Source organism: Ornithodoros turicata, chromosome 3 (assembly GCF_037126465.1).
Source record: "Ornithodoros turicata isolate Travis chromosome 3, ASM3712646v1, whole genome shotgun sequence".
Taxonomy (NCBI): Eukaryota; Metazoa; Arthropoda; class Arachnida; order Ixodida; family Argasidae; genus Ornithodoros; species Ornithodoros turicata.
Window position 1 is genome coordinate 84344282 of NC_088203.1, and position 25935 is coordinate 84370216.

The 25935-nt window shown below is 46.7% G+C and overlaps 1 protein-coding gene across 5 annotated transcripts in view; it reads left to right on the plus strand.

Annotated features, from left to right (window-relative positions):
• The window catches only part of LOC135388716 (potassium voltage-gated channel subfamily H member 8-like), a 487577-nt gene that overhangs the window by 374166 nt on the left and 87476 nt on the right, over window positions 1-25935 (plus strand). For all 5 annotated transcript variants that reach the window (XM_064618453.1, XM_064618458.1, XM_064618454.1 and 2 more), the window contains one exon: window positions 3606-3752. In XM_064618453.1, the coding sequence (XP_064474523.1) occupies window positions 3606-3752 (147 nt within the window). The remainder of the gene's footprint in view (window positions 1-3605; window positions 3753-25935) is intronic.

Consider the following 25935-nt stretch of genomic DNA (forward strand, 5'->3'; position numbering starts at 1 on the left):
CGTGCTATCGCTTCAAAAGCTCAGTGAATGTGAGCCGCAGCACATGCATGCGTAATGCAGTGATGTGGGAGGATGAAAGGATCGAGGGCCGACGAAAGGATGGATGGGTATTAGAAGGGAGTGGCGCGCAGTCGGGCACGTGTAATGCGAGCTTAATCTTGGACGTGTATTCGGAGTGTGTTGGATGTGGCAGGAATGACCGGTGTCATTTTATGCACCGTGCCGACGCATTCTATAGCTTGCCTGATGATTTAGTAACGGGGTCGTTTACCGCCAGCGGTTAAAGGGGTGCAGTTAAGGGCAAAGCTATAGTGTTGAGTCTTTTGCCATAAAAAATGCGAAATGTATTCGTTTTGTTCACGTTGGCTTTCTTCTTATTTTCGTCTTCGCTGTGTTGTACGAAAGCGTATAATGTATTTTATAGTGCCGTTCTACTGCTAGTGCCATTCCCTCTATTTATAGTGCATTCTATATGCTCAACGTGCGATGTTTTAATATTATAGGGGTCATTGCTCCGGTACAGCAATTGCTGTGTAAGCGAGCGCTCTCTCCCAGAGCGATATTATAAATTATGCCTGTTCTTATGTAGTTTCCAGTGATAAGGTTAGTGTCTGGTCGAATGTTTTATAGTGTTCTTGGGGTTGGTGGGTAATAATCAAGAGTTAGTTATTTTAGCGCCCATCAATGTTTCAAACACCTCAACGTTTTTATTAGCGTGCTCAAAGTATGAATTTGTGTTCGTGCTGCGGAATCGCATACCTATGCAGCAAGAAGAAGCTACTGAACGTACACAGCTCTTCGTTTCTTGTTTTCTTTCTCTGCCCGTTTATTACGCCATTTTACCTCCTTCCTGCGTAGACTCTGCCTCAATGTGGCTTTCACCCCACAATTCAAATGCATGATCAGATGCTGTGACAGAAGCATTTGTTCCACCTGCGGTGTCGTGGCGAACACCCAGCACATTCTTCTGGAATATGCACTCTGCTGCCGCAAAGGCGGATACTGTGTGATGAGCTTGCCCGTATCAGCAAGGGACCGCTCAATTTAGCTACACTCATTGACCCCTATGAATATCCTGTGCTCCATCGTCGGGTTCTTCACCTGTTCATGGACTTCCTGTCGTCCACTGGATTGCTCCAGACGCTTTAATTCTTTCTCGTATTTTCATCCTTCCTTCATCATTTTCATATAATGTTCCCCGTGTAATGGGGTAGGGTACCGCACCACGGCGGTGAAACACCCCATCTCATCGTCATCATGTATTGTTGTTGTTGTTGTTGTCATCAATAGAGAAAAGCAAAACACGATTGCGACTCTCTCGAAGTTCTTTTGTTAGAGATGGGGGAGAATGTGTTTCTTAAAAAGAAAAGAAAGGAAAGGTTAGCCAGCCAAAGAGCCGGCTTGGCTTGTTAGGGATGGCTTTATCCTATCAAGTATGCGCGGACTATCGGTTATTTCGATATCGCAGTCGAATGCCATTGAGCGGGTGATTCCAATTAATCAATTAATATGTTACGATATCGGATCAATTTCATGCTTTGTATGCAAGATGGATTGTAATCTTGAGTGCAGGACTCCATAAAGTTCTCTTCTTAATCTTCACTGATGCCACTCTGAATATCTCATGTGATCCTTTATGTACTTGCAGACACGACCTTTAATTTTCACAAAGTCTGATGCCGCTCTCAATATCTCATGTCATGCTTTATGTACCTGCATCCACAACCTTCTGAGGTAGTCAGGCAAACGTGAGAGCTCAAAGAGCCTGCGTTTTTTGCGTGTCGTATATAGCCATCCGTCCCTAAATTGTTCTGTTGCCATCGATTGAGTTTCTGTAGAGTACAGCTTGTGTATCACGTACATAATAAATTTTCCCATAACAACGGGATACAGTTTTCGTTTCATAAAATCTGATATCCCTTAGTTGCTATTAGCAGTTCGCGACCTACCTTGATATGTGATATTTATTTCGGCATTGCTGCTGCCCTTGCTTTACTTCGCTATAACCAAGCTTACTATGGTGCTCGCAGGTTGTGCCATATTTCTGAACAAACGGTATCGTAGATTCCAGCAACTAACGAAGTTGAGAGGACTCGCGATATTGCTTACGAGAGTGCTGTGCAGTAACGTCTGCGCTATATTCACATAATGGCCATTGCCCGGGATAGAAAGAAAACAAAAGGTGCTTTTGTCGTTTATATTTTTCGTTCGAGTTCGCATGCGCCTTCGTTGCAGTACCACGGCACCCTGCCAACCCGCAGACAATGTGCGGACACATTGGTGCGGAAAATGTAAGACGTAGTACGATTCGTGGTTACATACCACGTGTATCAAGGTGGTGGTGGTGGTGGTGGTGGTGGTGGTGATGGTGAAAGGGCTTGCCATTGTCGGCCTCACGTATGTGGGCAACGTCACAACTGACGCCCAGGGGAAATGTGCGTCCTGGGCCGACTTCTAGGGGAACTGCGCCGACATATGTCTGAAAGCGTCTGAGGAAAACCCAGGAAAAACCCCAGACAGCACAGCCGGCACCGGGATTCGAACCCGGGTACCTCCCAGTCTCGACGTGTATCAAGCAGTGACCATACACGATGGATTGATGGACACGTGGAGTGATGCACGAATGACAGTGAGACGATGTGGGGGGGGGGGGTATTTATTAGGACAAAGGGAAAAAAAGGAGGAAGGAGGTTCTCCAACATATTTCACCATGTTTTTGTCGTTCAATTTCTGCCTCCTGGCCTAAAGCTTAATTTCTCTCGCTACTTACTTAGCAGTTTCTCTGCAAAGCGCATGGTCTGACAATGATGAGGAAGTGTTTGCAAATTCTGCAGGTGCTCAAAGGGTCACATTTTAAAGTTCATACGCTTCTTTTCGTTTCTTTCTTTCTTTTTTGTTGTTGTTTTTGTCCATGTGTGTGAGCATGTCTAAAACTACGAAAACTTGTTTAATAGCAAGTAGCAGTGCTAACTAAAATAATAACATTGTGAAATACCATGAGATAAATGTGAGCTCGCGCCAAGCTATCGACCGTTAGTAGCCGACATGTGGTATTGTTATGGAAGCTCGTTGCTTGCTTTTCTGTCTCCTCTAGTAGAAAAGACGGGAGAATCTTATCACGCTCTCCAATATGACCTGCGGAGACACTACATAAAATGACAACAGAACGATAATGAGGAGGATACTGTTCAGTGTTAGAGGATCGCCGAGATAGGTCACGTTTCGCCTGCAGAGAGGCATCGCGCCAAACAGACGTCCCCTTATCAGATGGACAAACAACACTCTATAGGGCATGGCCACCGAACAAATGAGCACAGCTTTTTGTCTGTGCGTTGTGGACAATTTAGTGAAATTAACCATGAAAAAGAAGGTGACTGAGCATCGCATTCATGCAGGCCACGTGACCACGTTTATGGGCGGACACTTCTGGCTAAAGCGTGGTCTCAAAGAAGCGCCGTAGCAGTGGCGTGTGTTGCTCGGTGACATGCCCCCGTGCAAGTCACGGCGGAAAGTGCGTGCCTCAGTCCATGCGTGATAAGTTGATAAGTTCATTTAAAAAAATATTGGAAAAATGGGAAACTACATAGGATTGCGTTAATTTGCAGGGAGTCCTTTCTGGTGCCTGCTCGACATTGTGCCCATCAAGAACGAGAAACATGAAGTGGTGCTGTTCCTCGCTTCGCACAAGGACATCACAAAGTCCAAGATGGCGGAGATTGAGACGGATGAAGCAGATGAGACGGCTGAACTCGGTAAGTCATGCAGTGAAATACCTTATTTGAAACTGACCTCATGCCAAATATGTACTGAACCTCCGGAAAAAAAGAAGAAGACGAAGAAGAAAGCAGCTGTAGCACGCAGACATGACTGTCCGAAGGAAAAAGCCGATTACCAATATCGTCCTAATGAATCGATAGGTAAACTGTATTGTGCGAAAGGCGTTTGGTAGTTCTTGAACGAACCTCTTGAGAAAAAGCTAACAGAAGTACGCCCACGTTAAATGCGTCATTTGTAGAAAAGTAGTTGTACTGCTGGTACATTGTTTCATTTGTCCGAACATCAATATTCGAATTTGTATTTCTTGCTTCGCTTTTTGCTATACGATTTATGGATTTTGTTTCAAGTATCGTGTTCTAGAGTCTCTATGAATTGAAGAGGACCGTTGTCCCAAGTCTCCCTACGGTTCTGGGCGCTTTCCCTTACGGAGTGTGCACTGAATCCTCTTATATCATTCCCTGCAGATTTCAGGGCGGAAAAAAATACTTTTGCGCTTTCCGTTCGGGTTGTTCGGAACCCGCAACTAGAGTCACTAAATACGGAGGAGAGTAGCGACACACTGAGCCACGCCGGCGAGCTAGACCGCCAGTTATTTCCCCAGAAATTCACTGCTGGGGGTGTGCCGAGCTTTCGAGGGGGGCGGGGGGGGGGGTATGCTTGGTGAAGGTTCCACTTACGGAATTTCTCGTAGACACGGAAAGAATCGTGGCACAATGGTGACATATCTGCACAGCTTTCCCGTTTTATTTGTACATGGTATTACGTGAGAACACAGTACATTAGAATATATAGATTCATTATGAACGGCATTTCAACATCAAGATGCATAATCGCACGACCGACAAAGAAAAAAGACGAGCACCTTGTCTCACGAAGCTCAATGAATACCTAGCAACCAAAGGTGAAAACCTTACACGAAAAAGTTAGAATACCTTGCTTGATTGAGTTGGGCACAAATGGTCCTTGATGATCCACATTGAGTTTGCGTGCCCGCACGCATTTTTGCTCGTATATGCGCGCAATATATGCATTGAACAGTCACTTTCAAATGATTTTGGACAAATCCATGGTACGATCATCTGCATGACTGTGGTCCTACAGCATAAGTTTGACAGTACAAGACGTAACTCGCAGCGCAGTACTCACTACCAGAACGTGTTGGTGGCCGAGCTGGGTGGGGTCACCCGAGAAATTTCAGGGGGGGGGGGTTGCAAAAATGCAGGGGGGGTGTAGGGAAATCCCTGGAGATCGCAATATTGGGTCCGGCGCTGCTGCGTCGCCTAGCAATCAGACGAAACTCTCCCCCTTCTCCGCCGGAGAAATGCGCGCAGTCGAGACCTCAGCTCGCAACCGAGGAAAGCGGTTTTGAATGGAGGGGACTCAACATGGATGACGCGTTCTTTGATGTAGAAACCATGTTACACGATCGGCCCAATCGCGGACACCGAACGGCTGCTCCGGTGCGGAAAAGGAATGCGATACTCTGTACCCCTATTTAGTGACTCTACCCGCAACCAGGGAGGGGTAACGGAATCTTTTTCGTTTCCGTTACCACCTCTGTTACTGGCCCTTATTTGTTTCTGTTTCAGCTTCGGTTACCACCATTGTTGCTTTCATTTCCGTCACGTTTCCGTTTCGATTTTCGGTACCGCCCTTCCTCAGGCTTTTTGTTTTCCTTCTTTCTTTTCTTTCCTTTTGAGAAGAAAAAAGAAAGACCATTGAGACCGTGACAAAACTTAATCCCTCAACGTTCTGAAGTCTATTTTGATGACTCCAGGGATACGTGCATACAAGAGACAACGTCTATTCAAAATACACATATAGGTACGTGATTTCTGTGAACAGCTAATATGAACGTGGTTTCCAGGAACCTTACTCACGCTTGCAACTTCCAGGTCACTATAAGCGTATAAGAACTATGCTTCTTCTATTTATTGTATACTACTTACTTATATGCTCCAGTTTGATAGTTCATTTTAGTTTTAGTTCTTCAGTTAATTTTAGTTTGCTTCACAGTTCATTGAGGTTTATTTCATAAATTTATCTACATGATATGGTAAAGAATTGCAATAATTCGGGTCCTGCGGTACCCGAATTATTACCGTAAATATATTGTCGTTTCCGTTTCTGTTTCAGGTATTCTAACTGTGCGATATCCGTTTCCGTTTCTGTTACCGTTACCTGCTATATTTCCGGTAGAATACCGTTTCCCCGTTTCTGTTACCTCTCCCTGCCCGCCTCTGACGCGCGAGCGTCCCTGTTACATGTATCTTTCTTCAGTCATTTTGACTGTTCCTTTTTATTATTTTTGCTTCTTTACATTCGCATGCAGCTTTGAGTGCTATAGGCCCGGTTTCACCAACGCTGGTTAACTCTGAACCGAGATCAAGGGGTGCTAAAATTTGACGTCAACATTCAATTCATCTTTCATCTTTCACTCAATTCTTTTTTACAAACGTAGTTGGTGACGCAATGTATGTTTCAATGACAATAAATGCTTTAGTGAAGCAGAGTGTTCAGTGTTAAATTCAAGCTAAGGGACCGTCTATCTCGGTTCAAATGTTAATCGGCGTTGGTTTAACCAGGCCATAGAGTAGCAAACACAGACGTGACACGGAAAGAAGACAGGACGGTTGCCTGTGTAGTTCCGTCCTGTCTTCTTTCCGCGTCATGTCTAGGTTTGATCCAAACCAACCCGCTCGCATCAGTGCTCTCTGAGATATAGAGTAGCCCGCATCCATGTTCATGGATTCTGCATCTTTATCTTTTCCTTCTGCCTTCCGTTTCCCTACAAAACCAACCGGAATTTCCGTTTGCAAATGAAACGCCGCAGCCGTAGACAGCGATGCCTTGCTGTCTAACTGCCGGAAATGACTATGAGTGAATCAATGACGCCACAATTATGATGCAGAAATATTGCGAGGGTTGAAATATTGAGGAGCCTTGAAATGAAATTGAAAACTATACGGAAAAAGGACATCACATGCCTTATTGCATTGGGCATGCAGTTTTAGAAAACAGTTGATGTTCTTCGAAGTACCATATCTACCGCAGACAGTCATCGAATAATTCTTAAGACTCACACAGTGCTGTGATGGGTACCGGTGAATACGACAATGCAGAGGCGACGTTATCAACTGTTTGGAAATGTCTCGAATAAAGCCAGTGGAGCTATGGAGGTCTAGTGTGTATAACCAGTAGGCACTTTGGTTGTCCATTTTGAAAAAGGTGCTTTAGAAACCCCTGGTCGTTTGATAGCGTTAGCAGGCGAAGTGAACTATACAGCTCCTCGGTTGTAGGAGCTGAGATGTTCATATTTTTCTTCCTACACCTAACCAAACCTAACTTCAGTTAACGTGATGGTGAAATGTGCCATACCCCTGGCTCAACACGTGCAGAAATTTGCACAAGAACCTAGTGGAGACCGGTCAATTCAGAGTGCAGTTTGGATAACAACGTTCCGTACAAAATAGTGGTCCGTAGTAACGAACTACTTCAGCCTTAAACCGAAGGACTCGTGCAGAAGCGACATTTTACGAAGTCTCCTCAGGTCTTCTACCGCATCCACAGCACCTTCATCTCAGAAAGACTCGCCTGTTGATAGAAGTCTTCAGGAAGGGCGCACATCAACTCAGTGTGTAAATATTCGCACAGATATATAAGAGAAGAAGTAGTTGCTTTCCTCGACGTCAGGAGACACTTTTTCTTCTCGCTCACCTCGCTCAGAACATTTTCGCTCTCCGGTTTGTTTGTTTGTTTTCGTGCGCGGTGATGTTAAGTGGCGGTGGCGCTGAGTGTTGGTACAAGCACTAGAGGGCGTTAGCTACCTTCCGTTTTCGGGACACGTAGGAAGTTCGGCTGTTGTTAGCACGGACCCTAAAATGGGCGCCGTGTCCGTTGTTGTGCGTCGTTCGCGTCTTCCGTGTCTTCCGTGGACTCGGTGCAGGATTAGAAGGGAACGACAGATGGTGGAGCCATGTTTTTCGCGCCGGAACATCCCGCCAGATGTCAGGCTTCGATTTGCTAATGCAGCGAGTGAAGAGATGCGCCTCTGGGTGGCACAAGCACACGATGGCTTCAAGTAATGCGTCGTGAAAACATCAAAGCAAAAAGTTCGTTCGATAAGAAATACGGTGACGAACGACAATCGAGTGGATACCCTTTTCTTCTTTCCCTCTGCATGGCGAGGGGGCGGGAAAGTTTTATGCAGGATATTTCCGCTGTTCATTGTGGTGATGTACAGGGGTGCCGTTATGAAAAGGTGTCTGTTCATTGCTCTCATGAATTAGGATTTACAGAGGACGTCACAATGAGCGAATAGAAATGGCTGAAGTGAAGCTAAAATCACGTTCAACACTTTCACACAGAATTGCACATAACGGCACTTCGTCTGATGGTATGCCAAATAAATGTGGAAGAGAACTATTTGCATTGATGTGAACCTGAATTCGAAGTTTTGCAGCAAAGGAGGCAAAACGGAACGAAAGTGTGTGTCTGCGCTACGTGTGCGAATAGTTATTTTAAACCCGAAGCAATGACGAAGCGAATGGACACATAACTAAAGCAAATATGATGCGAGCAGTTATCAAACCGAAGCGAATAGTTGTAAACCGGTACACATCAAGCACATGTATACAGCATGTATACGCGATAATTTCACACGGATCACAGTACGAAAAAACACTTTGTTTTATGCGTCCTCTCTTGTGCCGTTTTCGGTCTTACGTGTTCCGTTTGGGAGCTAATCGAATATATACCGTTCCGAAGAACGATCGATTCGATTCGAAATTTGAATACGTATATAATTCCGTACTGGATTCGGAAATGGAATCGAATGCAGAATTATTCGTTTCGGTATACGCTATGCAAGTAGGTCAGCCTTTCGCGCATCCCAACAGCTTTTCCCTTTTCCTCTCATGCGCGCGGAACGTTCTCATTGGATCGCTCTCAAATAAGGTACCACAACAACTGCACGTTAGGTCCACGTCCCCTTAGAGCTCCCTTAGAAGTCGACTCTGGACGCACATTCCCCCAGGGCGTCAGTCGTGACACTGCCGGCCCCTGCGAGCCCTCTCACCACCACCACCACCACGTTGCTTCATCTTTTTCACCATAGTGTTGTGGCCCGTCTGCGAATGCCCCTTATTGCCGCTTTCTGAGTGGACAGACGGTCTATCACGTGATTTGTCAAACATATCCCACCACCACCAGCACCAGAAACCTTTTATTTCTCTCGTGCGCAGAGACGAACTGTCGTAGCGTACTGGGAGAATTCGAATAATCTCACAGTCCTATCTGCGCGTGAGAGGAGGTAAAATTTTGAGAAACCTTGTGACTACGCGTCTGTCCTTCCCAGCTCAGCAATAATGTCTCACGATAGGTCGTTGTCCCACTTGTTTGGTAGAGGGACCAATGAGGTCGCTCCCCAGGTATGTGGGGAAAGAGAGAAACTGCGGTTCTGCGCAGACGATTGACCTACTCGAATAGCGACCCTCATCGGACTCTAGCATCTGTGCAGGCGTTTCCCCCAGTAAGGAAGCACTGGAGAGGTGAACGTTCTCGAGACAACCAATGGAAATGGCCGCAGCTCTCGCTCCTCTGACGTCAGTGCTTAACGCGTACGTGTGTTCAAGGCTTTATATCTCGCCAAGTACGACGCTCACAAACATCAGTGCAGGCGCCTAGCCCTGTAAGAAAGCGCTAGAGAGGTCACGGGGTCGAGACAACCAATGGAAATGGCTGCAGCTCTCGCTCCACTGACGTCACAGCTTGACACGTATACGTGTGTTCAAGGCTTTCTATCTCGCCAAGTACGACGCGAGCAAATGGAATTGAACAAAAGCTCGTTGTGTTCGTGTCTGTTGTGTGCTTTGAGCCTCAGAACCGTTACTTTCCCGGAGCCCGCCCGTATAGCGAGCCTCGCTTTGGAGGATTCTTCTTAGAGAGCAACGTTTTAGAGAATAACGTTTCAGGGGGAAAAGGCGACGCGTTACATTTTAGCGAGAGTCAGTTTAGAGAATAAGCGACTTTAGCGAAGTGACCTAAACTTCGCGATGGCTCCGGTTTGGAATTTGTTTCTTTCCTCTGTTGAGATACGCGATGACGTATACCTGCTTATGGGATGCTTAAAAGTCGTATGCTGAGCCTATGAGGAAGCGAGGACGTAGTACCTGGTACCCTCTAGCTTGCACGTTGGATTTGGATTTCCATAGCAGAGGAGATAATGCGTAGTGATGAGCGCGGGTAAGTAAATTCGTACCTGCCCCCTACCCGCGGCGTGTGATGCTGGTGTACCCGCCGGCGCCGCGCGGGTGACACCGCATTTTACACGCAACCTGCAGCGTAACAGAATTGCTATTGGCAAATGGCAAAACTGCTAAACGAAACAGAAAAGTGCATTACATTCAAGCTCAACCCTACTCAGAATGATATCATTCTGAGCTCCATATTTTTTATATCTCAATTAATCAATCTGAGCGTGGCATGCGATTAATTCATGTTTTTAGAATCTGCGTGGGACAACGACTAACACGACGACGACGACTACGGGATGTGACAGCTAGTGCAATGTCACATCCTGCCCTTTTTTTCTCCTTCTTCCTTTATCACCATCTGGGCAATCTGATCATTATATTGTTAGAGGATAAGCTCGTGTGTTGCCTGATAGAGTTTAGTTGGATACCACCAGGGGTAACTCCTCGAGCGCATTTTCGCTTTATGTTCGATGGTGAATTTTTTAGCTATTTAACTGAATGCCACAGGCGCTCCGGTTAAAGGTCAAATGTCCATGTAACACGTAAAATAAAAAGTTTACTTCTTCAGGTATTTTTCTCAATGAAAACAGCGGAGAATGCAAAAGCAATAAAATGCCAGGCCAGAGCTTGACCCCGAGGATAAGAGAAGATGTGTTACGTCATCTATGCAGCAGACGAAACGAAATGCGTACCAGGGAGTATCTGCGAGTCGTTGCACATCACTCGAAATAAATGCTTTTGAACGAAACTTGTCGCAAAACATTTACTTTCTCTACGGAGTATCGGTACTCTTCTATGAGTAACGCTGCAATTAAAACTCAGACAAATAAAACACAAACGTGCAAACACACAACCTTAAATGTAGTCGAACGGTCAACTGCTGGTTGGATCACTGTATGTTGAAACCGAAAACAAAACTTCGTTCGGGAGAATAGTGTTCTGTAAAACGTGCCCCCTATTCTCTAAAGCCTAGTTCGATAAATCCATCACTTTCCAAACGTAATTGTTCTTTCGTCAGTACTATGTGCGCAATACAATGCGTAACTAACCACAATCCATAATGAATTATGTAATGAACCGTATCTAGCAAAGTGTCTCAACCCCTTTAACAGTACTGCAATACAGTACAGTACAGTATCTACTCCAATTACCATTACCCCTTTAACAGTTCTGCCTACGAGGTCGCCTTCTTTTGTGGAATCACGTCGCACGCTGTTTCTGTCTTGGAAAGAGAGTGATCGAGCATAAACACGCACGAAAAACAGTAAAACAAGGAAAAATGAGGTGGGCATGGAAGATTACACTATTTTTCTTGGCATTCCCCGGGGGTCGCATTTCGCAACCCCTATTCTGGAGCTTGTGTTACATAATGGTACGGAAGCCCCGTAATTAATAATTTCTTGCCACGCTCGTATACGTTCTAATTTAGGAGTGTGCTCGTATGCAATTGTTGACTGCAGCTAGCGGGAAGGAGCTTAAAGCAAACGTTGCAGGGCGAAGTATAAACACATGCACGATGTCGCCACACGTTCATGACTTTTATTGATCGGCACACATCACCCCTGTACACATCACGATCGGTACACGGTAAGTCGCGCAGGTCATACGGTTTAACCACGCAGGAGCTAGTTCAGCCGGATGCGTGGAGTGATAGGAGCAAACAATGTTTGAAAGCGCGGCAAGTTTTTTTTTTTTTTATGCGTTAGCATTAGAGTCCTCGGTACGCCAGAATCGCGGCGTGGTCTTTCTGTAGCCACGGCGCGGCGCGCATGCGCGGTGAGTGGAGAGAGAAGGAGGAAAGGAGATGGCGCGTGGAGAACGGCGACGCGACGCTGCGCATCGGTCAGTGCAGCTGCGGTTGTCGTAGGTTCAGATGTGCTAGCGTGGTCGCGCCATGGGTTATGAAAGTTGTGCGTACGAGCACCGGCGAAAGAAGGCAGGGGCTCCGAGACGGCGCCGCCAAGCGGAGTCGGATGAAGCCCGAAAGGCTCGCTTGGCTGCGGATGCTGTCTTGCGTTAGCGTTGTGTTGGGTCGTGCGAAGGGTTGTGTAACGTTTGTGTAGGGTCGTTGAAGGGATGTGATTCGTTGAGAAGGGGAGTTCCAAAGGGGGTTTCAAGTTTAATGCTAACGCATTTCCGTCGGATCCACCAATGGATCTACCATGTTTTTTTATGTTTTTTGTTCATCTGGCGGCTGTTGCATTAATATTTTGTCCGCCCCCACCAGCTCATATGACGGATTGTATGCGCAGCGGCGTGGAGACAAACAAGGAGCGTGTTCTGCTGCCTTAGTGACACCAATTCCTGTTTAAATGACGTCCACAAGACATCTGAACTTCCACGTTAAACGCTGAGGGGGAAGACTCTTTTGCGTTCCAGAGGTCCCACGCATCCCGACTGAACCAGCGTCTGTGCGGTTAAACTTTGGCTTGCCAAACTAGTTGTTCAACAATTCGGCGATTTCGTGTGTTTACATTTCCCTGTGTAAACTCTCCTCGCTCCGGAGAACGCTCCTAAATTCGCAAACAGCACAACGTGCTGGAAGCGAGAGCGATATATAATTAAGGGATGCGAAAAAGGCACACACGTAGACATACACGGACACAGCGTTCAACCACAGCACAGTCGAGTTGAAGTTGTACGCGGTGTCTGTCTTTGTCTACATACGCCTCTTCTTCGCGTTCCTTAATCAGCTTCGCTTGGCGTTAAGCTATGGCTGCCTGTGCGGCTGTTGTCCGTCCTGCCGTAGAATACGCTGTAGCTGTCCAGCTGTTCACACAAAATCAATGGCAGCTCAATTAAGCTCAAAAGGGTCCGGAATTCTTGTTCATATTGAAACTCAAACTCAAGATTTGGCAGTTAACTTTATGTTTTTCTAAATATTAGCGAACTGACTTTGTTGCAGCGTTACTGCGTAAGACAAATCTGCTCTCATAGCTTTGTATAAAAAATACCGCTACAAAAATACGCTACAGAGATATAGCTCTTTTCCTGGTGCCTCCGCCATCTTATAGATAGAAAAATAAAAATAAAAATATGTAGAGAATAAAAAGCACCATGTATATAAAGCTGGTAGACGAACTTCTCGTATAAATCACACCATAGTAAACTACCTGAAATGGCACTCACAAATGCTCTTGGAAACTCGTTTTTCGTCAAAAAAATACAAGAGTGTAACAGCCTTGTCCCCAAATATGTTCCTCCCAAGTTTTTCAAGTCATTCTGATACATGCGCTCCTTCATTTATGCTGCAGTCTCCTAGTGTGGTACTCGGTGACATCGTAATATATCTGTTTCATTCCCAGTCCTGTAATAGCCATGGGCTCACACCATTAATAAATTCATTAATTATGTGTTAGCGCCGCGAAGCAACTGTGGCTATGAGCGGCGTACAGACGTGGACAGATGGAGTGGGGACATCAGGAAGGAGTCGGGGACAGGGGAGTTAGTATGCGCCCTGGGCCGACTTCAGGGGGAACTGTGCGACATTCGTCTAGAAAGTCTTCGGAAGACCCAGGGAAAACCTCAGACAGCACAGCCGGTGACAGGATTCGAGCCCGTGTCACCTCCCAGTGTCGGCGTACAAAGTGATCATCCTAACCACTATGCCACGGGAGCTGGCAAATCGCATTATGTATCATTTTAAAGGAACATGGAAAGGACTAGGAACACATATTTTTTTTACGACATCATATGAGCATACTACCTTCAGTGACGGTCACGCAAAATACTTCCTTTGGGAAGTGCGAATTTACTAAGAAAATTGATTTGCAAGACAGCGCGCAGCGGCGACGACCTCGAGCAGCAGCTTCTCGCGTCTCGTGACGTCAGGTTGGCAGAGGACTCTTCATTGGCCACTGAGAATCATCTGCTAGCGAAAGCGGCCAGTCGAGACCAGGACCTACTAGATTATAACGACCACGTCATATGCACCCCTTCACAGCGCCGCATTTGGAAGCTAGCGGTGGCGCTACTCATCGGCCCGGTTGTTGCTTCCTCAATTTCTGCAGTACTTAGTACTTCAGCTTGCCTTAATATTTTTGTACAAGCGGTGGATGTCCCACGTGAGATGTTTCTTTCTAAAATTGATGATCATCATCATTCTAGGCGTTTTCATAGGAGCGGTTGCTGTCGTCTGCTACTGTAGTCGTACGTCCGCTTCTGCGCATTCAAAATTCAAATTTCCTTTGTCCAATCATGATGTAGATCTCGCGGGCCGATGAGCAGCGCCCCTCGCGGATCGTGCGGACGGGCTCCTCATAGGGGTTGCCGATTATGACATGGTCGTTATAATCTAGTAGGTCGTAGTCGAGACGCGCGAGGGGCGGCGCAAAAAGTGACTACAAAAAGAAAGAAAGGAGAAAGAAGTTGCTTGTCTCAGTACTGGCGAGGCACATGACGTTGCTGCCTGGCGGCCGAGGAGATCAGGTTTTCTGACCTGCGAGATTGAAAGCTCTCTTGTGCTCGAGGATTACGCGCTGCACTCGTAGTTTTTGTGCGAATGTGCGTCCAGTGGCTTGTAATCCCGATTTCTAGTTCTCCCGACATATTTGTTCTCGAGTCCTTCCATGCTCCTTTAACCAGCACGCTCTCCTCATCCTATACAGGGTGTCTTCTTTTTTTTTTTTTTCGATACAGATTTTTCATAAAAAAGCTATAAGGGCTATAGGTACGTCCCGTTTTCACTTCTCTCATCTCTGGACCGGTGGACGTTCTTGGCCATCTCTTGCTCAACCGCGACAGATGCGACAATGGGCTCTTTCATCCTTTCACATTGGGGGTGAAGGAAAGACGGGTCTCCGAAGACGCGCAGTGAACAAAATAAAGAGAAAAAAAAACGGTGTTCCTTCACGAATTTTTTGGGGACGATCTACCCAACGGATTTTTGTTCTGAAAACGGCTACGAAATCAGGTGACCGAAAGGAACAGATGTTCTTATTGGGACAACTTCGTAGCTTTCATAATTAAAAAGTTAATTAACGATTTTTAGGTAATTTGTCGTTCGATGGTTGAGCAACAGATGGCCAAGAACGCCCACCGGCCCAGAGGTCATAGAAATGAAAACAGGATGTCCATAGCCCATATAGTTTTTTTATGAAAAATATGTATCGGAAAAAAAAAAGAAAAGACACCCCACATATTGCTGAGTGGATCAAGGTTGATTTCTGCTGGGCAGAACTGCGAAGCGAAAGACAATACACCTAAAGAGAGATAAGATAAGCAAATACCACATTAAAAATCACATCAGAAAATTCCGGCAAAAATCGCTGTGCAGATTGTCATTAAAATGCGATAGCGTTTATGAGCTCACCGCGGGCGTTCTCCGAGGATGGGCAATAAAAGGCTGTGGAGTATGAAGTATATGACCTACTTGGCAACCACTAGCTTGTCTACGCCCCTGACGAAGACACAACCCACAACACTTCTCGTACGGGTTGTGGGAATTTTATCATAAATGGTTAGATGCAAGTCGTAGACGTCCTTCATGAAGTCCGCGAGCCAGTTTTTCTGGAGCTTCTTTATGTTCGTAGTGAAGTCTCCCATGACAAATATGGGCACCTTTTGATCCTGCCTTTAGAACTTTTAGAAGAAGGAAGCTTTTGATCTTGCCTTTAGATGATTCTGGTGTAGTGTGTAGTGGAACACGATGAGAGTGAGGGTACATCCTTGTAGTCCACTTCCACTACGCATAGGTGGGGTAACTACGACAAACATCCTGGCGGTTACCGTGGTACAGGAAGCATCGCAGTGAAGGCTTTGAGGGGTGCTCGTGTGTTTTCTGTGGTCGGTAGTTCTCCACGACTACTCGATTCCCAGCCATGAGGGACTGCACACCCCCTGCCACTCCTGTACCACCATCATCTTTCCTCTCTCTCTCTCTCTTTGACGCTTCCCTCTTCGCCCTCCTGGGGTGCTCCGAGCCACCCCCCACCCCCGAAACAAGCTTGAAGGAGCCTCTTGATATTGCCATGAGAGCAGGGATCTTCCTACATCCCCAGGGGGTGTAGGCATATATGTACACCCCCAGGGGGTGTGATTCTAGCTTTAAAATAACAGACGACGGAAACGAGTTTTCACGTTTTACAATGACACATACGTTGTGAATCTTTGAACAGACAAAAAGCACAGAAGTTTATTAAGATGATTTCACCAAGGGACCTCGTACTGATTGATAAAGGGCTTTCTGGAATTCAAGGCCGTAGTGAGAACAAATATCCAATTCTGCTGATGCCTCTAATTTCATGTCTAGTGCGCAATTTTGAGAGTAGCAGATGCAAGATAATGACTACATTGCTCAAGTTCGCAACCATGTCGAACGTGCCATTCAGTGCGTAAATGTTTACGTTCTCCTGAACGGAAAAATACCTGTAACTTTAATCTCATGTGTGAATAGGACACATAATTGCTGTCGTGTTCTAGCTAACTTACATTTCACATCATCAAACATGTCTGTTGACTAACATGTGATTCATTTTGCACAGTACTGCACACCAGTAAAAATGGCAGAAAGGTCCTACACGGAGAAATCACATCAGGCCCAGCACGACCGACCGCCGGAGAACTAGGAAGTTATTCGTGTCTGGGCGCCCGTGGCGCATGTGTCGGGAAATCGCAGCGTCGCCTGGTTATTGCAACCGACCTATAAAAGGAAACAAAGGAATCCGAAGGATAGCGTTCTTAAACCAATTTTCCTGAAAAGCTCTGCCCTTGAGCTCTCCAGCCGCATTACCCACAGTAGACACGTACGAATCAAGGAATCACATCTCACCCCACGACTATAATCCCGTGCTCACAGAAATAAAAGAAGGTGCCAAGGCCCCGTGTTTCGCAAGCGTGCCGCCACAGGAGCAGGAGTGGGAGTTACGCGGCGGATCTTCTATTGGCATCTTATTCCGCCCTTTGACCGTCCATCAGGGGGCTCTCGCACGCTTGGACCGAAGTTTGCACGATATTAATCTTTGCCTGCATCTTCCCTCTGCTACTGGACAGCAAGGAGTTTATCTTATACGGGTGGTAAGGAACTAGTGCAATCGATATCCTGCTGGAATTCTCCTTGCTTCCGGGTCACCGCATCTTCCTACTTCCTCTGCATCCCTGAAGTCCTGCAAGGCATGCAACTTGTCTCCGGCCCTTCTGCTTCCCCGAATATCGCTTTCTCCCGTCCTCTCTGAGTGCTTTCCTTAACCTAAGGGGGTATTCAGAGGTAAATTTTACGGCTGCTTCCCTACTCCTCTCAGTGTTTACGTACCTAGCGACGCTCAAACAAGACAGAAATGTGAAGAAAAGAACACAGAGTGCAGTACACGCTATTCTCCAGCGCGGATGGCTTTTAGCGCTTTCAGTGAAATCCCATTAGCCACCAGACTGGATTTTCACGCGTCTGTTGAGAATCACAGCCTCGTCTCTGCTGAAACGTTTTGGTGATTCTGTTCATTGAAAGAAGGGCAGCCTGCCCAACCGTCGCATTTAAAAAAGGCCGGGCTACGCTGCTTTTTAACACCTGTATGCATTACTCTTGTGTGATGAGGAAGCAGGGTGACCATTCTGTGGAGGCTTCTTCGAGGTATCGTGCGGTTGTGCACTTTGGAGGCCGGTGCTTCGACAGTGTCCCACACACGCACACACACACTAAAGAGACGATAATGAGATGAAACTGATGCCGGTCAGAAGGCTGGGCCCAACAACGAATGAGAGATGACGATACAGATGGCTGTTCAGGTGATAAGAAGCACGGTGGAGATGCCGGTTGATGACAGAAACTCCGAGACCTATTGGAACTGCGTTCCAACGTCCTTTATATCGCAGGGTTTCGCGTTTTGATTCTTTATTTTCGCTGCAAAAAAAAAGAAAGCTGGGCCGGCTTTTATTAGCACCGATTATTCCGTATTAAATATGTGATTCTCTTCAGCTCGTATGAGCTCCCTGAATTCGTGCGGCTAAACGAGTATTGTTTTACGGGAAAACAATCGCGAGCTAGAAATTCTAGGCAAATAGAGAGCATTAACGAAGAAACAAAAAATATGCTGCGGGCAACAGCAAATCTCAATTAAAGATCAAATCAGAACTTGGTATGGTGGAAACACATGTGACATTATCACGCTGTCAACCGACAAGGCCGGATGCTTCTTCCGGTTCACAACACCCAGTTTCGATAATGCACGCTCTATGTATATTTGCAGTAGAAGCTTGAATACGTTGTGAAACATTGGAAACTGCTACGGCAGCGAATTGTTTAGGTAGGATACATTTTGACAATTTAGCGCTTATGGCGGTGTTCGGGCGTTGGAACATCAAGACGGAGTGAAGATAAGTATTCTCTTGGCGAGCGCGGACGACGTACTCTGAATAACCGTGCAAAGATTGGATAGTTGGTGATCGAGCATAGTCGGAAAGCACAGCGCGAAAAACGATTTGAGGACGATCAATGAAATTTTATGCGCTAGATATGCGTTAGCATTAGACGTGTTCTCTTTGTGGTGGTGGTGAAAGGTCTCGCCGTTGTCGGCCTCACAGAGGTGGGCAACGTGACGACTGATCCCCTGGGGGAATGTTCGTCCTGGGCCGACTTCTAAGGGAATTGTGCCGACATATGTCTGAAAGCATCTGAGGAAAACCAAGGAAAAGCCCCAGACAGCACAGCAGGCACCGGCAATCGAACCCGGGTACCTTCCAGTCTCGACGTGACAAAGCCAGTGCGCTGTAGCCACTGAGCCGCGTGTGTTCTCTGATGCCTTCCCTTATGTGTTGTCTTTGTGTAGCCAATGAACGAGCAAGAAACATTCATTAAAGGTTGATTGAGAAGCGAGGCCTCAGACAGAGAATCGTCGACGATCATTTTTTCCGACATAGGGCTCCTAATGCTAACGCATTAAAAGCAACAAGGACGAAAGGGGGAGACACAACTTCAGGGCTGTTGTTGTGCCTCTCCCTTGTCTCCTGTTCTTGTCCTTGCTGTGCTTTCTGAGTGACATACTCAGAAGCCTTTTTTTGAGATCCGCCATTGACGGATCACCCTCAATCACAACTGCAAACACATCCTTAAAGATTTCCCTTTACAAAATATTGATTCCCATTTTTGCTCTTCTTTGGACGAGGAAAAGAATTGCTCTCCGACGCATTCCATTGCTACCAACATATTGCAGTCGTCTTGAAGACTGGGAGGTGGTGGGTTCGAATCCTACTATACCGGCTGTGCTGTCTGAGGTTTTCCCTGGGTTTTCCGAAGACTTTCCAGACGAATGTCGGCACAGTTCGCTGAAGTCGGCCCAGGACGCATGCTAACCCTCCTCTCTCCCGTTCCATTCCTTCCTGCTGTCCTCTCTCCATCTATCCGCGTCTGTACAGCGCCCATAGCCACAGTTGCTTCACGGCGCTAACACAGATCTAAAAAACAAAAAAAACATGTTGCAGAAATACATTCAGCGGATGTTTTCTGGCATTCTCTCGGCAAATGCTAAAGACTAGAAACCCTACGAGCACACGATACCCTGCCACTGCAGCGCAGCCAGAAAAATTTTTCGGGAGGGGTTCTATAGAAACTTTACATGGGGGAGGAGGATTTCACCCTCGTATCGCTTTCCAAAAAGTACTACTAAAGGTACGGCTTCGGTGGAGTTGAGCCCTCCTCCCTTCTGGCCCTGTCATATTCTGTGGTGAACTGGTTTGCTTAGGCGTGCAATAAACCGCGTACGTTTTTTTGTGTGTGTCTCTCTTTCTAGATAAAGGTCTGACTCAGCCTTTGCCGCGTCCCGTCATTGCATTGTCGACAAAAGGGTTCGTTAACGAGGATCCGGACGGGAGTGCTCGCCAGAGAACAGAGAAAGCACAATCGATTGACAACATTTTGCTGCACTAAGTACTCTTTGCCATCATGACGTAAGCTACTTCCACCAAGCCGTTCTGAAAAGTAGCGTTGCTGTTCTCAAACACGGTCGAATAATTGAGATCGAAATAGGGCAGTCGTCGAAAACGCCAGGCTGCGGCGGAAGTAGTCCGGTATTCTCGCTCCCAGGCATTTTGAGGCTCCGTTGCGTTTGTCAGTTTCACCAATTTCACCAAATTTATCATCTAGCATCACGTCCAATTCCCAGTCTCAGAACATGCTCGAAGGGACATTATTTTGACGTCACTTTAACGATCCAGATACAAGGTCACGCGCCACCAATCTCTATTGCAGGATGTGGGTTCTACAGAAGCTTACGATAAGGCGCAAATCAGTGCATTGGAGCAATGACGGGCGTAGTGAAAATAGTTTCCAAGGGCATTATTTGTTCCCTACTCTACTCAGAAATCTCCATGAAGGCGTATTCGAAGTCCGGACATATGTAAGGTCGAGTGATCAAGTTATAGTTAAGTACAGGGGCGGGAATCATCGAGTTATATACATATGGGCTGACTTTATGATGCAAACAGTTATGCGCCCTGTTCGTGGCAGTATGCACGCTTACCTCTCATAGAGCACGTTAAAGGAGGTAAGAACTGCTCTCTGTAGGTATTTAGTTACGGGTGCAATAGATGTAATATTGTTCTTCTACGCTTCGTAATTCTATTTACAATTTATTGTTCAATACTTCTACTTCACAACGTGTGGAGCGTTAATACAAAAACGCACTTTTTTTCGGATACGGGCGAGTAGACGTACCGTCATCCGGATACCTCTATCCATTGTTACGTCATTCGAGGAATTGTAGCACCCAATCAGACGCGAACGTGGAGGTACACATAACGCTCTGCTCTACACTCTTAAAACTGAACTTCACCACATAGCACGCTCCTAGGCAACCATCATCCCGAATGACAACGTTCTCGTCCCTGATTTGTTGAAAACGGGAGGCGGATCCCATTTTGTAGCCGTACATAACGGATTCATAATAGGCTCCGCCTCTCGTCATCAACAAATCATGGGCGAGAACATGGTTATTCGGGATGATGGTTGGCTAGGTGCGTGCTATATGAGGTGAACATACGGACCTATCGGATTCACCTATACAAAAGGTGTCACACCAACAAGTTAAAATCGCCGTTTGGAGCCAACACAGTCGGCGGGCTAGCTTGGTAGAGTTCATAGCACCTTTAAGTTAGCGGCTCCGGGGCGCATGGAGCGCGCTCCCTCTTCCTAAACGGGACATCTCATTGCGGAGTGTGGCGCTCCCGCGCACCTACCCACACAAGCCGCAGTGCTTCTCGCGCTCTCCACCCACCTCTCCGGTTGGACCTAGAGTCACTAGTTGAACCCACCTGCACTCTGATTAATCTATTTAAAGCCACAGACAGCCGGAGCAGAAGATGGCTCTACCGAAGAACATTCAATGACACCCAGAGGGGCCCATGGGCGCTTTGCACACGCAACGTGCACGTCCAACTCTCTCTTGGCATAAAAACCCGTTTAGCAGAGGCTCCGGAGCGAGAGGGACAGAGTGGACGGAGCGCGCTCTGCAGAGCCGCCACTTAACGCGCCCATAGACTACTGCTCGCATGCCCTGGACTTGGTTTGGATTGGTGAAAGAAAAATATAAAACGAGGAACGTGGCGCTCATGGTTCACATCACGGGGTCACGGTCGTTCTTGTCCGACGTAGAACTACGGGTATGTTATCGGAGAGGGTTGGAGTTATTTTGACTCGTTTTGTAGCTCTTACGTCCGACGTCCATGGTCTTCATGATGTAATATCGCCATCTGCGCGAGAGGCAGTGAGTGGCACCCTTGTACATTCCTCAGGGTCTGGGCCCCGATCTTCAACTTTCACATAGCGCTCGTTATCGTTGTATTTAAAGTTCGCGCGCTCCAAAGACACTTTGATAGGCTCGCGCAAGAGTTTGTGGTGTGGCGAGGCGTGGCGTGGTTACCAGCTCCCGTGGCTCAGTGGTTAGCGTGCTGGCCATGTCGCGTCGAGACTGGGAGGTACCCGGGTTCGAATCCCGGTGCCGGCTGTGCTGTCTGGGGTTTTTCCTGGGTTTTCCTCAGACGCTTTCAGACATATGTTGCCACAGTTCCCTTAGAAGTCGGCCCAGGACGCACATTCCCCAGGGCGTCAGTCGTGACGTTCCCCACATACGTGAGGCCCACAACGGCAAGCCCTTTCACCATCACCACCATTACCACGTGGCGTGGTTAGCGTGCTGGCCATGTTACGTCGAGACTGGGAGGTACCCGGGTTCGAATCCCGGTGCCAGCTGTGCTGTCTGGGGTTTTCCTCCGACACTTTCAGACATATGTCGGCATAGTTCCCTTAGAAGTCGGCCCAGGATGCACATTCCCCAGGGCGTCAGTTGTGACGTTGCCCACCTCTGTGAGCCAGCGGCAACGGCGAGCTCTTTCAGAAGCATGACTGCATGACTGCATGACTGGCGTTATGGGGCACCAGATCGCGTAGCTCAGTGGGAAGCGCGCACGCCATGCCACATCGAGACTGGGATGTACCAGGATAAGAATCCCGATGCCGACTGTGCTGTCTGTGTTTTTTTTTCTGGGTTTTCCTCGGACGGCTGTCAGACATATTTCGGCACAGTTCCCTTAGAAGTCGGGCCGGGACGCACATTCCCCCCAGAGCGCTAGTCGTGACGTTGCCCACCTCTGCGAGGCCGACAAGGGCGAACTCTTTCAGCACCGCCACCGCCGTTATCGGATAACGCCAAGTTGAAGATAGGATCCATGCTCTGTCCGTAGGACTTTAGGATCATATTTTCGTCTCATATGCGCCGACATTGTCAGAAAATTCACACGTGCGCGCACTATTAGCCAGTTTTAGTGAATCGTTTTCAGTCAAACGGTTCGCCGATGATTTCGCGGAGAGACAATGAGAAAAGGGACTGACTCAGAATGGAATCGTCTGATTGAGTAGGGGCAAAACCGTTCGCGAACCATTTGAGTGAGAACGATTCACTAAAACTCGCTATTACCTGCGTACACGTACACTGTTAAAACTTAACTTCACCATATAGCTCGCTCCTGGCCAACCACCATTCTGAATGATATCATTCTCTGTCCTAATTTGCCGAAAATGGGAGGAGGCGCCTACCTGGGAAACATCATGCATGTCCCAGGTAGGCTCCTCCCCCGTTTTGAACGAATCTTGACACAGAGTGATATCATTCAGAATGGTGGTTGGCTAGGAGCGGGCTATGTGGTTAAGTTCTATTTTAATAGACCCACCTTCCCCACGCCACTCCTGGCATACTGACGGACGTGCTCTTTTGCCGAAGGTTGTTATTCAGAACGACTTTCAAAAACTCGCGGCCTCGTGCGTTTTCTTCAAGAAACGGGCCTCGCGGAAAGACCACTCTAGCGCACCTCTCATCTACAGTGTGCCTCCGCCCTATCAGCATCGGTCATCCTGCCTATGCCTCACTTTGAAATTGTCAACTCTCCTCTCCCCCTCTTTTTATTTTTTGGCTATAGTCGTGACGATGCCTACTTGAGTGCGGCCAGCAACCGCAAGCTACTTCGACCCCCTCCCCTATTTTAATAGTGTTAATAGCGGGGATGGGCAGTAATTGTAATACTTTGTATACTATAATACTCATTTTTGAAATGTATTTGTATCTGTATTATAATACACAAAATCCAGGTATTACATGTATTATAGTACTTTTGAATGTGTAATACTTTCCCAGAGGTCGTAGGTCCGACATGCTAAGTGTCACCGATTCACTTATCGTACTGTTTATATCGGTTTGTATCGGTTATCGTACTGTATTTTGGTTTGGGGTTCGACGTCCCCAACCAATTTTTCAGTTATTCAACGCTCCCAAAATAAGGCTGTTCGGGCCGTTGGTAATCTGCCGTTTCTTTCGCCTGTAAGTGACATCATGAAAAAACATCGCATTTTAAGTGTACAGGCTATGTATCAGCATAACTTGGTGTTAAAATTTTTCAAGGAATTTAAAAAGAACCCGGACATTTTTTGTAGTAAATATGGTATTAATACTCTCGTTGTTCCTTATCTCTTACGTACTGCTCCACTGGTTTGTATCCCTAGATGCAGGACGAAATATGGGGAAGAAAGATTGTCTTTCTTAGCTGCTAAGTATTTTAACAGCTTTTATGATTTAATGGTGAAATGCGACTCTGTTCGAACTTTCAGAAAAGAATTAGTAGGTGTTCTCTTGTAGCTCTTCGGAGCATTGATCGATGAATACGTATCGTTGTAAGATTTGTTTTGCTTTTATTACTTTATTATTTTATTACTGCTTTATACTAATAGATTATCGTCTTCACTGTCTTGTTTGTTTGATTGTATTGGCTGTGCTCTCGCCATGTCGGGGACTGTGTCCATTTTGCGCGTGCACATTACCAAATAAACCTGAAACCTGAAACTTTATCAGTAATGTTTCGTGTCCCACAATCATTTGAACAAAAACAAGGCCCCTATTATTCCCCTGCCCCAAATTATCCCAAAAGGAATGACCTCGGGGCCAGAGGTTACTGGATGCTTCCTCGCATTCCTTCTAGTTCGTATGAAAGAGTGCGTCGAGACCGTTTAGAAAGGCCCACATTTTATCGTCCAGCCGTGACGAATTCAAGACTCTGCCACACTGAGAGCAAGCTGTTCACTGTGATCGAATTGATCAACGCTCTCTCATCACATTCACAAAGGCCATGCCGTATAGAGGACTACCCCTTTGAGAACATGAGAAAAATGTAAGCATCTCAAATAAAATATCATTGGAGAATGACTGTCTCGATAAGTAATGTGCAAACTGTATATATTTCTTCTTTTCTTTGCTTTCTCCCCAAGTTACGTATCAATGTATTACTAGTATTGCTCGTGTAATGCTCAGAAGTGTGAGTATTATGTATTAGTATTATAATACCGATCTCTAGGAAGTATTATATATTAGTACAGTCGACCCCCGTTTATCCGGACTTCATTTATCCGGATCCCGCGGTATCCGGACAAAAGGCACGGGAGCGGATTTTCCTCCATGTATTTTGTTCTCGTTTATCCGGACTTCAGCTTCCGGACTCGGACAAGAATTCCAGGGAACGAAAGTCGAAAATTCTTGTAATCCAGCTTCAGTTATCCGGACTACGGTGAGTAAGAGGAGACGCTGACCCCGCTTCGTCACCCTTTTCGCTGTATTGGGGTTATTCCTATAGTGACTGTAGTTATTCCCGTCACACGTCAGGGACCTACATTCCTCATTAGGGGAGACAACTGTGCACGATGACCCCCTTTTCTATTTGTGTGCATTGGGTCACGTTGACCAGTCCAGTCATTTGGAAATATCTCGAGCAACTGTCCGGTTCTAGAGAGGAAAACTCCAACCCGAGGGCCTGCTGCTTACGGCCCGTTGGCGGATGAAGACATTCCCCTAGCTGAGCTGCGATCCCTGATGCAGAGGCTCACTGCGACTGCCGTTCATGATGGTGCGATTTCTGACTACGTTGACGTTGATAAGGATGATGACGCGTGTGCAGCTATGACTGATGGCGGTGTGATTGCTGCTGTTGCCTCCGATGATGTGCAGCAAGACGGTGCCGATGACACCAACAGTGAGAAACAAGGCTCCGACATTGACACTTTGCGTCCGCACTGACATTCTTCGAGCAGCGCAACAGCGTGGCTCAACTCCATGCAATTAGCAAAAGTTTGCAGGAATCGAGTGCCTACACTACTATGTAACAGCTGTCATTGACGAGATTTCTGTGTTTTAATTAAACCTTGCTCTCTAGGACGTTTCTATTCGGTCGTTTCATTTATCCGGATGCCCCGGTATCCGGACAATTTCGCCGGGAACGGCACCGTCCGGATAAACGGGGGTTGACTGTATTATAATACAAAATATGAGTATTACTGCCCACTCCTGGTTAATAGTGTGTACCAACACGAATCGGTTGACACTTCACTTGTGTTGCTGCGAGACGCGGTGCGTGAGGTTAGTGTAGGGCGACCGACGATACG